Source organism: Dipodomys spectabilis, unplaced genomic scaffold (genome assembly GCF_019054845.1).
Source record: "Dipodomys spectabilis isolate Male_0828 unplaced genomic scaffold, ASM1905484v1 ptg000468l, whole genome shotgun sequence".
NCBI classification, from domain to species: Eukaryota; Metazoa; Chordata; class Mammalia; order Rodentia; family Heteromyidae; genus Dipodomys; species Dipodomys spectabilis.
Window position 1 is genome coordinate 2,053 of NW_024871145.1, and position 14,648 is coordinate 16,700.

At 43.8% G+C, this 14,648-nt stretch overlaps 1 protein-coding gene across 1 annotated transcript; it reads left to right on the forward strand.

Moving 5' to 3' along the window:
• The first annotated feature begins 934 nt into the window (after window positions 1–934).
• On the forward strand, window positions 935–1,848 carry Zcchc13 (zinc finger CCHC-type containing 13). Its single transcript, XM_042668697.1, has one exon. The coding sequence runs from the start codon at window positions 935–937 to the stop codon at window positions 1,439–1,441; it is 507 nt and encodes a 168-aa protein (XP_042524631.1). The 3' UTR covers window positions 1,442–1,848.
• The last annotated feature ends 12,800 nt before the right edge of the window (window positions 1,849–14,648 follow it).

A 14,648-nucleotide genomic window follows, 5' to 3' on the forward strand; every position in this document is an offset into this window, starting at 1 on the left:
AGCCGGAAGTGGTGCTGTGGCTCAAGTGGTAGAGCGCTAGCCTTGAGCTGAAGAGCTGAGGGACAGCGCCCAGGCCCAGAGTTCAGGCCCCACGACCAGACCCAAAAGAAAAAAAAAAAAACAGTGGTCTTAGCTGGGCGCCAGTGACACAATACCTGTAATCCCAACCGGGAATGTACATGAGACTTTTTTTTTTTTTGTAGGTCATCGGGCTTGAAATCTGGGCCTGGGCGGTGTCCCTCAGCTCTTCAGCTCAAGGCTACCGCTCTACCACTTGAGCCACAGCGCCATTTCCAGCTTTTTTCTTTTTTGCTTATGTGGTGCTGAGGAATCGAACCCAGGGACTCATGCATGCGGGGCAAGCACTCTACCACTGAGCCACCTTCCCAGTCCCTGTCCCTGAGCTTCTTTTGCTCAAGGCTAGTGCTCTACCACATGAGCCACAGTGCCACTTCTGGTCTTCTGGTAATTAATTGGAAATTCCTCCCAGAGCTGGCTTTGAACAGGGATCCCCAGATCTCAGCCTCCTGAGTAGCTAGGATTACAGGTATAAGCCACCGGCACCCTTGCATGTGTGAGTCCTAGCTCCAATTAACCACCAGAAAACTGGGAGTGGCGCTGTGGCTCAAATGGTTAGAGCAGTAGCCTTGAGTAAAAGAGCTTAGAGAGCATGTAGGCCCTGAGTTCAAGCCCCACAACCAACCCCCCCTCCAAAAAAAAAAGCGGGCAGTATAACGATGCCATTGATGAGGGTGCTGGTGCATGCATCAACCTCAAGCCTCAGGCCGTGTGCAAAGTACAAGTGACATCATAGAGGGTCCCCTGTCAGGACTGAAATAGACATTTCCATCTCAGCCATTGGAAGAGTAGTTGCCTCTGGGGCTCCGTGGCGGCGGTGGGTGAGCTTGCTCACAGTTAACATCTCCCCGCAGCCATGAACGGGACCGAATGCTACAAGTGTGGACGCTCTGGCCACTGGGCCCGAGACTGTCCTAAAACAGGAAGCCGAGTAGGAGGACAAAAAAGCCAAAACCTAGGACTCGGGTGTAGTTCCACCTCCCAGTTTGACATCTGTTACCGCTGCGGTGAAACTGGTCATCACGCCAAGGACTGTGACTTTCTCCAGGACCTGTGCTACAACTGCGGGAGAAAAGGTCACATCTCCAAAGACTGTGTGCAGACGAAACGAGAACAATGCTGTTACATCTGCGGCAAACCAGGCCATCTAGCTCGCGAGTGTGATCAACAGGAAGAGCAGAAATGCTACTGTTGTGGTGAATATGGGCATATCCAGAAAGACTGTACCCAAATCAAGTGTTATCGATGTGGTAAAAATGGTCACATGGCGGCACATTGTAGCAAAATGACTATGATCAACTGCTTCCGCTGTGGTCAGTCTGGACATCTAGCCCGAGAATGTCCCATTGAAGCAACTATTTAGTTACCTTCCTCTAACCTTCCCCCTCCTCCCTCCCTTTGCTGGCTAGTTGTATTTCCTTTAAGGAGTCTTCGCTGACTGAAAAGTTCCTACATGGAGGTACGCTACTCTCTGCGGACAGCAAGCTTTACCATGTCAAAAGATTCAGAAAAGGCTGATGGGGAAAAAATTCATTACTAACATACTATGCGTGTGCCAGGAGGCATCCAGAAACTGAACACAAGGCAATTGCTGAGCACCTTGGGTGTCTTTTAACATGCTGGATTAGAAGTGACTACTGAAAAATCAGAACAAATTTACAACACAGCCCTTGAATCTGTTAACAAACAAAATATGTCAGATGAAGATAAACTACCATTCAGAGAAATAACATTAAGATAAAAGGACAAAAAGCAACACTGGGGACTTGAAGAGGGGGAAGACAATGTAATTTTAGACCTACAAGACCACTCTGAGGAGCTAACTTTTCCTCAGAGATGTCCAGAACAAATAAAGGTGATTTTGGAAATGTCTATGACTTTGCCAACTTTATTGTATTTAACTTTATTAGATTGATGACTTTGAAGTATTTGACCTCAACAGCTTTTTATTTTTATTTTTTTTTGGGGGGGGCCTTGAGTTCTGGGCCTCAGTGCTATCCCTCAGCTCTTCAGCTTGAGGCTAACGCTCTACCACTTGAGCCACAGCACCACTTCTGGGTTTCTTATTGGAGAAAATAGTCTCAGGGACTTTCCTGCCTGGGCTGGCTTTGAACCTTTATCCTCAGATTTCAGCCTCCTGAGTAGCTAGAATTACAGGAGTGAGCCACTGGTGCTTGGCTCCTTCAACAGTGTTAAAATCATATTGAAAAACATCTCAGGCCCTTCATAAAATATATATATATACACACACACACACACACACATATATATATATACATATATATATATATATATACACACACACACACAGTTTAACCAGATGTATAATGAATATGAGAAACTTTGAGAGAATAATCAATAGAAAAACCGTAGAACTTACATTTTTAAAAAATAAATAAGGGGCTAGGAAGGTGGCTCAGTGGTAGAGTGCTTGCCTTGCATGCATGAGGCCCTGGATTCGATTCCTCAGCAACACATAAGCAAAAAGAAAAAAGCCAGAAGTGGCGCTGTGGCTCAAGTGGTAGAGTGCTAGCCTTGAGCTGAAGAGCTGAGGGACAGCGCCCAGGCCCAGAGTTCAGGCCCCATATCCAGACCCCCCCCAAATAAAATAAAATAAAAAATAAAAAAGTAAATACATATAATCACTAAGATTAAGCATAGGTTGGTTTCTAAAATGTAAAATTACTTTTCATAGCAATGAAAACTATAGGAGTTTCAGGGTAAAATGTATTTTTGTGTGTTTGCTGGTATTGAGGCTTGCACTTATGGCCTTGTGCTCTCCCTTGACTTTTTCCACTGAAGGCTAGTGCTCTACCACTTGGGCTACATATTCACTTCCAGTGTTTGGTGATTAATTGGAGATGAAAGTCTCCTGAGATTTTTTAATTTTCTTTTAATTTTAATTTTAATTATTTGAGGGCTGGAAAGTTGGCTCAGTGGTAGAGCGCTTGCCTTGCATGCCTGAGGCCCTGGGTTCGATTCCTCAGCACCACATAAGCAAAAAAAAAAAAAAAAAAAATCCGGAAGTGGTGCTGTGGCTCAAGTGGTTGAGCGCTAGCCTTGAGCTGAAGAGCTGAGGGACAGCGCCCAGGTCCAGAGTTCAGGCCCCACGACCGGACCCAAAAAAAAAAAAAAAATTATTTGTCATGGGGCTTTGAACTCTGGGCCTAGGAGCTGTCCCTGAGCTCTTCAGCTCAAGGTTAGCGCTCTACCACTTGAGCCACAGTGCCACTTCTGATTTTCTGAGTGGTTTATTGGAGATAAGAGTCTTAGGGACTTTCCTGCTCAGGCTGGCTTTGAACCAAGATCCTCAGGTCTCAGCCTCCTGAGTATAGAGGCATGAGCCATCAATACCTAGCTCTGAACATTTTGTATTTGTGAAAATAGATTTTTTTTTTTTGTCGGTCATGTCGGCCTGAACTCTGGGCCTGGGCGCCATCCCTGAGCTCTTCAGCTCAAGGTTAGCGTTCTACCACTTGAGACACAGTGCCACTTCCGGCTTTTTCTGCTTATGTGGTGCTGAGGAATCGAACCCAGGGCCTCATGCATGCAAAGCAAGCATTCTTACCACTGAGCCACCTTCCCAGCCCTGAAAATAGATTTTTTTCACCTCCATACATTAGCCTCTTATTTCCAATTAACCAGAAGAAAACCAGAATTGTAGATCAAGTGATAGAGTGTCAGTCTTGAGCAGAAAAATCAAGCTGAAGCTCAAGACCTTGACTTCAAGCCTAGCACCAGCACAAGGGGGAAAAAAAGGAAGAAGGAAATTAGCTCCTTTCCTGGAGAGGTGGGCTACAGCAGCTGCTGCTGAGCTAGGGCTATTTACAGCTGTAGATCCTGATAGTGGCTAAAAGCAGCAGGAATGAAGGGGCAGACGTCAGGAAGGATGCTGAAAAGAACTGGCTTGCTTATTTGAGCTTGGAATGCTTACTTTGAAGTTTTTCTCTTCCATTCTTTTTTTTCCAGACCTGGGACTTGAACTCAGGGCTGGGGCACTGTCCCTGAGCTTCTTTTGCTCAAGGCTAGTGCCACTTTTCAGTGAGTCAGACTTCTTACCTCATTGTGTAGGCATATTAATAATTCAAGGAGTAGCTTATCTAAAATCTGGGCTATCTCACCTTGGCATCTCTCATCAAGGCTGAAGACACAAAGATAAGAGGGAAGAGTATCTGTGTCAGCTTTTACTATGTCCTGGTCCAGATCCTGGAAAAGGCAGCCAGAAAATCTAGAGTCATTGTTCTAAACCCACACTTTGTATTTCCAGAACAGCAGGGCCTCTGGGACAGATTACCCCCTGATGAGATGACCTTCAAAGCAGGAGCAGTCATCACATCGGAATCATCTTGTTCTCTCAAGAGATAAGGAACTTGAAGATATCAGAATTACCATTTTGGATAAGGATCTACTGGACAACAGCTTGCCCAAGATTACTTAAATTATCCATATTTCTATTCTTCTGTTCCAATTCTCCCTCTTTATTATTAATTTTTTGTCAGTTGTAGGGTTTGAACTTAGGGCTGAGGCATTGTTCTTGAACCTCTTTGTACTCAAGGCTAACGTTCTGCCACTTGAACCACAGCACCATTTCCTGTTTTTGAGAGGTTAATTAGAGATGTCTCTTGGGAACTTTTCTGTCCAGGCTGGCTTTGAACAGTGATCCTCAGACCTCAGCCTCCAGAGTAGCTAGGATTATAGGTGTAAGCCACAGGTGCGGGTTTATCTTTTAGAATTTTACTTGCAAACAAAGTCTCACTGTCTCACTAACTTCTCCTGGTTGACTTCCTTGAAGTTCTGGCTTCCTTGAAGTTCTGCTTCAGCCTTTCAAATAGCTGGAATTACAGGTGTAGATCCCCACTCTCCAGAAAGATAAAGAATACCTTAGATGAGCCATTAGTTTTACACCTAAGTTCATAATCAGTTTCAGTAAAGGGCTTTGCCGGGCTGAGAATGTGGCTTAGTGGTAGAATGTTTGTCTAGCATGCGTGAAGCCCTGGGTTCATTTCCTCAATACCGCATGAACAGAAAAAGCTTAAGTGGCGCTGTGGCTCAAGTGGTAGAGTGCTAGTCTTGAGCAAAAGAAGCTCAAGGACAGTGCCCAGGCCCAGAGTTCAAGCCCCAAGATGGGCAGCAAAAAACAAAAAACAAAAAAAATAATAAAGGGCTTTGCCCTGAGAGTCTTTAGAGAATGCAGAATTCTTTTTTTTTTGGTCCAATCTTTGGGCCTGAACTCTGGGCCTGGGCGCTGTCCCTCAGCTCTTCAGCTCAAGGATAGTGCTCTACCACTTGAGCCACAGCGCCACTTCCGGCTTTTTTCTTTTTTTGCTTATGTGGTGCTGAGGAATCGAACCCAGGGCCTCATGCATGCAAACCCTCTACCACTGAGCCACCTTCCTTACCCCAGAATGCAGAATTCTTGTCATTGTTTAAGGACTCTGAAGCTGATACGCTCAGTAAAGTACTGATAGTACCTCCAAGCATCTAGATTTCCTTATCCCTCAGGTCTTCATTTTGGCCCTACTTGGTTGTGTACATTGCTCAATTCTTTTTTTCTTTTCTTTTTCTTTTTTTTTTTTCCGGTCATGGGGCTTGAACTCTGGGCCTGGGCACTGTCCCTCAGCTCTTCAGCTCAAGGCTAGCACTCAACTACTTGAGCCACAAGGCCACTTCTGGTTTTTCTGGTGGTTTATTGGAGATAAGAGCCTCACAGACTTTGTTGCCCACGCTAGCTTTGAACTGCTATCCTCAGATCTCAGCTTCTTTAGTAACTAGTATTACAAGTGTGAGCCACCATGCCAGACTCAATTTTTTTAAAAATTACTCTCAATTGAGTTGAGGGCTCATGCCTATAATCCTAGCTACTCAGGAAGCTAAGATCTGAAGATCTCAGTTTGAAGCCAGCCCTGGCAGAAAAGTTCATGACACTCTTATCTCTAATTAACCACTCGAAAAACAGAACTGGTGCTGTGGCTTAAAGCACTAAAACACTAACCTTGAGCAAAAAAAGCTCAGGGACCACTCACAGGCCATGAGTTCAAGCCTCTCAACCAACAAAAGACAAAGAAAAGAATTTATGGACAAATTACAATAGTAAGGGGGCTGGGAAGGTGGCTCAGTGGTAGAGTGCTTGCCTTGCATGCATGAGGCCCTGGGTTCGATTCCTCAGCACCACATAAGCAGAAAAAGCCAGAAGTGGAGCTGTGGCTCAAGTGGTAAGAGCGCTAGCCTTGAGCTGAAGAGCTGAGGGACAGCACCAGAGTTCAGGCCCCATGACTGGCAAAAAAAAAAAAATTACAATAGTAAGAAAACTGGGTAGAGCTTTATTGAATAGGAAAATGAGCAAGCAAACAGGCAAGCAGAAAGGCAGAGATAGACTCTTTTATTAACAGTGTGGGTGCTCTAGAGGAAAGATTGCTCTTTGGCATCAGGGGTATGTACATGATAAAGGCACTGGGGAGTCTGAGCTCAAGGTTATGAAAAGATAGGTGTTTATCTTTGTTCTCAATCATTCCTGGTGTAGTTACACTTTCTAAATTCCTGGCTCTTGTTTACCATTCTGGTTGTTTATGTTTTGGGTCCACCTTTTAGTTACTTTGGGGGAGCATTTCTCTCAGGAAGGGATACATCCTGCTAAACAAATGTTAATTCTTGAGGTGTGAAATGCATCTGTCAGAAAGGAATGTATCCTACTGGCTCTCTTTGAAGCAAAGATAGTGCTTTTATGTTTTTAAATACCCTTTTTCAGAGTTGCCTTCATCAGGCCTCATTGTCCCCTAATTCATGCTGCTTCAAAACAATTTATTATAGAATAAAGGTTACTATAAATAAGTAGAGAATGTGATGTTGGAAAACTAAACAAAACAGGACAGAAAAGTGAAATAAGATTCCTACCTCAAACTTTTCACCTAAATAGCTTCTAGTGGGTTATTTTATTTTTGTGCTAGTACTGGGGGCTTGAATTTAGAGCTTGGAGGCTGTCCCTGTGCTTTTTTGCTCAAGGCTTGCAGTATACCACTTGAGCCACACTTTCAATTCCAACTTTTTTCCCCCTAGGTAATTGCAGGTAAATCTCCCAGATTTGTTTTCCTGGGCTGTCTTCAAACTGGGATTCTCATATTTCAGCCTCCTGAGTACCTAGGATTACAGGCCTGAGCTACTCAAACTAGGCTGGATGGTTATGGAGATACATATACAATGACACTATTAAGATACTAGAAGCTGGTGACTCATGCCTGGCTGCTCAAGGAGGCTGAGATCTGAGGATTACAGTTTGAAGTCAGTCCAGGCAGGAAAGACTGTGAGATTATTTTCTCCAATCAATCATCAAAGTGGAGCTGTGCCTCAAATGTTAAGAGTCCTAGCCAGGACTGAAAATTCTCAGGGACAGCACCCAAGCCCAGAATTCAAGCCCCAAGGCTGGCACAAAAGGAAAGAAAAGAGAAAATAAGTACACAACATTGTATAGATGTTTGTAGATTCTATGCCTATGGGGGAAAATAGAGAGGAAAAAAAGAGAAAGATGTGCTGAATGCCAGTGGCTGATGTATTGCAGGCCAGTGGCTCAAGTCTGTAATCCAAGCTACTCAGGAGGCTAAAATCTGAGGATTACAGTTCAAAGCCAGCCAAAGCAGGAAAGTCCTCAAGATTCTTATCTCCAATTTACCACTACAAAGCCTGAAATCAAGCTGTGGCTCAATTGGTAGAACTCTAGTATTTAGCAGAAAAGCTCAAGCTCAGTGACAGCACCCAGGCCATGAGTTCAAACTCCAGGACTAGCTTTACACACACACACACACACACACACACACACACACACACACACATGTTCTACCACTTGGGTTACAGCGCCACACACACACACACACACACATACACACACACACACGTTCTACCACTTGGGTCACAGCGCCACTTCCGGTTTTGTGAGTGGTTTATCACGACTTTCTGCCTGGGCTGGCTTTAAACTGCAATCCTTAGATCTCAGCCTCCCGAGTAGGTAGGATTACAGGCGCGAGCCACTGGAACCTGGCCTTTTTTTTTTTTTTTTCAAAGAAGAGAGAGACACAGAGAGAAAGATGTTCATGTTCAATTGCACTATATTCAAGGGAATACACATTAAACTATCACCAATATATCATTTTTCAAGTATGAGATTGTCAGAGATTAAACTGAATGATAGCACCAGCACCTGATGTTGGCTAGGGTGCAGAGGAATGAGAGCACCCCTACATTGCCATTGGGAGCAAAAACTATGATGACATTTCTGGAAGGCAGTTTGGCAGTATAGATCAAAGCACATTTGAAATGTGCTTATCTTTTGACACAGTAATTATACTATAGAAATTTATCCCTTGGAAATGATCATGTATATCTACTCAGAACATATTTAAAGTAATGTTCATCCTTGAATCATTTGTTATAGTGATAAATGGCAAACTTGTTTAAAGTCAATCAGTAGGAAATTATTTAAATTATGACACATTTATACAATACCTTCATGCTACTAGAAATCTGTTATAGCACTTTTTTTTTGTCGGTTGTGGGGCTTGAACTCTGGGCCTGGGCTGTGCCTGACCTCTTCAGCTTAAGGCAAGCCCTCTACCACTTGAGCTACAGTGCCACTTCTGGTTTTCTGGTAGTTTATTGCAGATAAGAGTCTAATATACTTTCCTGCCTGGGCTGGTTTTGAACTGTGACGCTCAGATCTCAGCCTCCTGAGTAACTAGAATTATAGGTGTAAGCTACCCGCACCCGGCTTATAGCACATTGTTTATTGTAACAAAACTAATCAGAGGCTGGGGATGTAGCTTAGGGGTTGATCATTTTCTGAGCTTGCAGGAGGCCTTGGGTTCCTTCCTCAGTAGGGGAATGAAAAGAAAGAGCCAGGTACAGATGGCTCACATTTTGTAATCCTAGCTACTCAGAAGACTGAGATCTGAGAATTATGCTTCGAATCTAGCCAAGGCAAGTAAGTCCATAAGACTTTTATCTACAAATAACCACAGAGAAGCCAGAAGTAGAGCTGTGGCTCAAGTGGTAGAGCACCAGTCTTGAGTGAAAAAGCTAAAGGACAGCTTCCAGGTCCTGAGTTCAAGCCCCATTATCAGCTCTCTCTCTCTCTCTCTCTCTCTCTCTCTCTCTCTCTCTCACACACACACACACACACACACACACAGAGCCTCTTTCTTGTTTTTTTTTTCCGGTCGTGGAGCCTGAACTCTGGGCCTGGGTGCTGTCCCTCAGCTCTTCAGCTCAAGGCTAGCACTCTACCACTTGAGCCACAGCGCCACTTCCGGCTTTTTTCTTTTTGCTTATGTGGTGCTGAGGAATCAAACCGAGGGCCTCGAGCATGCAAGGCAAGTGCTCTACCACTGAGCCACCTTCCCAGCCCCTTGTTTTTGTTTTTTTATTGTTTGTTTAAGTTTTTATTTGTTATGGGGCTTGAACTCAGGGCCTGGGCACTATCTCTGAGCTTTTTTGCTCAACCACCTTGAGCTACAGTGCCACTTCCAATTTCCTGGTGGTTAATTGGAGATTAGAGTCTCACAGACTTTGCTCAGGCTGTCTTTGAATCATGATCCTCAGATGTCAGCTTCCTTAGTAGCTAGGATTACAGGCATGAGCCACCAGTATCCGGCTCCTTTAGCCTCTTTCTGTAAGTACTTAAAGATAATTCAAGGGCTAGGAATGTGGCTCAGTGGTAGAGTGCTTGCCTAGTATGTATAAAGCCCTGGGTTGGATTCCTCAGTACCACAAACACAGAAAAAACCAGAAGTGGTGTTGTGGCTCAGGTGGTAGAGTGCTATCATTGAGCAAAAGAAGCTCTGAGACAGTGCCTAGGCCCTGAGTTAAAGCCCCAAGACTGGCCAAAAAAACAAAAACAAAAACAAAAAAAACCCAAAACAGATAATTTAAGAAAAATAAAAATAAAAAAAACCCTTAAAAACCAACAAACAAAAAACTCCACAGAAAGGAAAGGAGAACATGAAAAAAAATCCCAGAAATGAGTTTTTATGTACACAGAATGATTTTATTTTTTTGAAAAAATGATGCAAATTAGTTTCTGTCTTGTGTTCCTTTATAGAGAGGTTAGGGCTACAAGAGCCTGGGCTTCAGGGGTCTGGAAGCAGGCATCTACTATGGCACAATGGCTCAGCTGGAGCAGTTTTCAGGTGTGGACCCCATTTGGGGCCCAGAACACCTAGAATGCAGGGGAGAAGGGCAGCAACAGCAAGGAATGCTCCTTAGAGGACATGCTGGCTTATTTGAGGCTGGAGTGATCACTTTTTTTTTTTTGCCAGTCCTGGTCTTGAGCTCAGGACCTGGATACTGTCCCTGAGCTTCTTTTGCTCAAGGCTAACAATCTACCACTTGAGCCATAGTGCTACTTCTGGCTTTTTCTGTGTATGTGGTACTGAGGAATCAAACCCAGGGCTTCATGCGTGGTAGGCAAGCACTCTACTACCAAGCCACATTCCCAGCCTGGAGTGATCACTTTTGAAGTTTAATGATTGTTTTTAAGTGGCCAGGGCATTTTGGAGGGGGACAGGCAAACAGCTAAGATGTCCTTCCGGTACATACAGGCAGGCTCCTCCAAGCACAGGAACTGGTGCCTGGTCACAATCAGGAGCCTGGGGACATGGATTTTGACACAGGCCTGCATTCTTGAGATTGCTGCTATCAGCAAACAGTCCAGGGGATTCAGGGCTCCTATTCTGGTCAGGAGCTGAAACTGGTTTTTAGACTCCAGGCAGAAATTCCAGTAGCTCTCTATATTAGATCTAGCCACTCTTCCGTATATGGTAAAGGGCAGAGAAAGATTTATTAGTTGGCAGTTAAGGAGAGACAGTCCTTTAGAGCATTTTTTAAAAGCTATTTTGGGCCACAGATATGAGCTATATATGTAAAAAGACAGGGAATTGAGGGAATTGACCTGACTTATGAAATGATAACCCTTCTGTACATCACCTTTATTATTATTATTATTATAATATTTTTTGCCAGTCCTGGGGCTTGAACTCAGGGCCTGGGCACTGAACTTCTTTTGCTCAAGGCTAGCACTCTACCACTTAAGCCACAGTGCCACTTCTGGCCTTTTCTGTTTATGTGGTACTGAGGAATTGAACCCAGGGCTTCATGCATGCTAGGCAAGCACTCTACCATTAAGCCACATTCCCAACCCTACATCACCTTTATAATAACAGTAAAAATATTTAATAATAGTTAGGCACTGGTGGCTCACGCTTGTAATCCTAGCTTCTCAGGAGGCTGAGATTACAGTTCAAAGCCAGCCTAGGCAAGGAAGCCGTGAGACTCCCATCTCCAATTAACCACCAGAAAACCAGAAGTGGAACTATAGTTCAAAGTGGTAGATTGCTAGCCTTGAGCAAAAAACTCAGGGATGGGGCTGGGAAGGTGGCTCAGTGGTAGAGCGCTTGCTTTGCATGCATGAGGCCCTGGTTTCGATTCCTCAGCACCACATAAGCAAAAAGAAAAAAGCTGGAAGTGGCGCTGTGGCTCAAGTGGTAGAACGCTAGCCTTGAGCTGAAGAGCTGAGGGACAGCGCCCAGGCCCAGAGTTCAGGACCCACGACTGGACCAAAAAACAAAAACAAAACTCAGGGACAGTGCCCAGGCCCCAAGTTCTAGCCCCATGACTGACCTAAAGAAAAAAAGCTGGGTCTCTGGTATCCTGTTGTGAAAGGAGTGGCCTGGTACAGAACATATCCTTCCTGCCAAGCTGTATCAGAATCAAGCCCCAGTATAGTCACACAAAACATCTCCCCACCTTCACTGCCTCCAAACAATAACAACAAAAAGACATACATTGTGTCAGAAAACACACACAGCCTCACACAAACACAATCTTTTGTGCCAATTCTCCCTTAGCACTTGTCATAGGAAAACATATATCTTATTCCTAAACTTCTTGGAAGTAAGGGATCAATTGTATACTTGAAACGCTTCCTATCTTTCTGAGTGTTTCCTTTAGCATTGCATTTTCTTTTGTTTTTGTGATGCTGAGAACTAAATTGAAAGCCTGTTCTCACTAGGTACATGCCCTACTGTTGAGCCATATCCCAGCCCTAAACACTGGCCATCTCCCTGGGGGAAGATTTTTGTTTATTTTATAAGCACTGTTGGGGATAACATTCAGGGCTTCAGGTATATTAAGAGTCTACTTTTGAGCTACAGCCTCAGCTGTCAAAAGAGAACATACAGGGCTGGGAAGGTGGCTCAGTGGTAGAGTGCTTGCCTTGCATGCATGAGACTCTGGGTTCGATTCCTCAGCACCACATAAGCAGGAAAAAAAGCCGGAAGTGGCGCTGTGGCTCAAGTGGTAGAGCGCTAGCCTTGAGCTGAAGAGCTGAGGGACAGCACCCAGGCCCAGAGTTCAGGCCCCACGACCGGACAAAAAAAAAAAAAAAGAGAACATACATATACAATTATAATAAATAATAATTTTTGAGGGGGTCAGTCATAGGGCTTGAACTTGGCTTGGCACTGTCCCAGAGCTCTTCAGTTCAAGGCTAGCGTTCTACCACTTGAGCCACAGAGCCTGGGGTAGTTAATTGGAGATAAGAGTCTCACAGGGGCTGGGAAGGTGGCTCAGTGGTAGAGTGCTTGCCTTGCATGCATGAGGCCCTGGATTGGATTCCTCAGCACCACATAAGCAGAAAAAGCTGGAAGTAGCGCTAAGGCTCAAGTGGTAGAGCGCTAACCTTGAGCTGAAGAGCTGAAGGATAGCATTCAGGCCCAAAGTTCAGGCCCCACGACCAACAACAACAGCAAAAAGGAGTCTCACAGACTATCCCGCCCAGGCTGACTTTGAACCATGATCCTCAGATGTCAGCCTCCTGAATAGCTAGAATTATCAGTGTGAGCCACCAGTGCCCAGCTTAAATTGTATTATCTTTAAGTAGCTGTACAAAGGGATTCCAATTCAACAAATCAGTTTATAAGTACAATGCATTATGGTTAATGTCACTCCTTCCATTGTTTTCCCCAAAACAGAATTATTTCTTCTCCTCTCCCTTCCTCCTTTCCTCCCTTTCTCCCTTCCTCCCTCTTTTCCTTCTTTCCAACAGATCTTTCTATGTAGCTCAGGCTGGCCTCAAATGCACAATCCTCCTGCCTGTACCTCTTGAGTGCTGGTGTCATAGGTACATTCACCACCATCACCACCAGGAGATGTTTTTATTCCAAACTCCATTCCTGAATATGTAACATTTTTAGTTATTCCGTTCGTGATTTTTCTTTAATTTAGGGCAGAGACGGCCTTTTCTTTGCTCAGATCTCTGATATGTTTAAACTTAGGTCGACATGAATGTGACTCCCATAATTCATGACCATAAAACAGTCTCTAAAATCTAACCATTATGGGCTGCAATTGTTTCAAGGGGCTGAATTCAAAGAAGTCCATTTGAATGTGATACTTACACACATAAGATGTGGTTCTTATACACAATGGAATTTTACATAGCCATTAGAAAGAATATTATTATGTCATTGGTAGGGAAATAGATGGACCTAGAACAAATCATGGTAAAGTGAGACTAGTAACACATGTTTTCTCCCATATGTGGAAGCTAGATCTAAAATACACAGGGACATGATAAATTATACAAGATTCTAGGCATTCACACACACTGAGATCAAAGGAGGACACTCTTAAGGGAGGAACACAAATATGCAATGCCTATGTGCCTCTGAGTATATAAAATAATGTTTTATTGAAATGAACTCCAGGAAATGGAAGGAAAAAAAGAAGTCTATTCGAGAGAACTTCAGTAATTAAAACATGTTTTTCATATATATATATATATATATATATTTTTTTTTTTTTTTTTTTTTTTGCCAGTCATGGGGCCTGAACTCTGGGCCTGGACGCTGTCCCTCAGCTCTTCAGCTCAAGGCTAGTGCTCTACCACTTGAGCCACAGCACCACTTCTGGCTTTTTCAGCTTATGTGGTGCTGAGGAATCAAACCCAGGGCCTCATGCATGCAAGGCAAGCACTCTACCACTGAGCACCTTCCCAGCCTCTGTTTTTCATATTTCTGACCCTTTCAAAATATAAAATAGAATTCAACTTTTATATATCAGCAATATTTGGGGTGTGTGTGTGTGTGTGTGTGTGTGTGTGTGTGTGTGTGTACTGGGGCTTGAACTCAGGGCTTTTGTGCTCTTGTTTAGCTTTTTTCACTCACGTTGGCACTCTACTACTTGAGCCACAGTTCTAATCCTCAGTCATATTTTCACATGCTCTTCTCAGTTTTCTTTCATATCTGATAGCTCTGTGTTCTCTTCTTTGCAAAAATGCCTTCAGATAGTCTTGTTCTGTCTCTCTGTGTCTATCTCTCCATCTTCCTTTTTTCTTCTTTTTCCTTTTCCCTTCCTTCCTTCCTTCCTTCCTTCCTTCCTTCCTTCCTTTCTTTCTTTCTTTCTTTTTTTCTTTCTTTCTTTCTTTCTTTCTTTCTTTCTTCTTGTGCTGGGGATGAAACCCAGGGCCAAATATAGGCTTGACAAATATGTCTACCACTGAGCCAGATTCCCCAGCTCTTTTCACTGTT

Bases quoted from the DNA above. Each gene is read 5' to 3' on its own strand.
- Zcchc13 (XM_042668697.1), top strand. From the start codon at position 935: ATGAACGGGACCGAATGCTACAAGTGTGGACGCTCTGGCCACTGGGCC.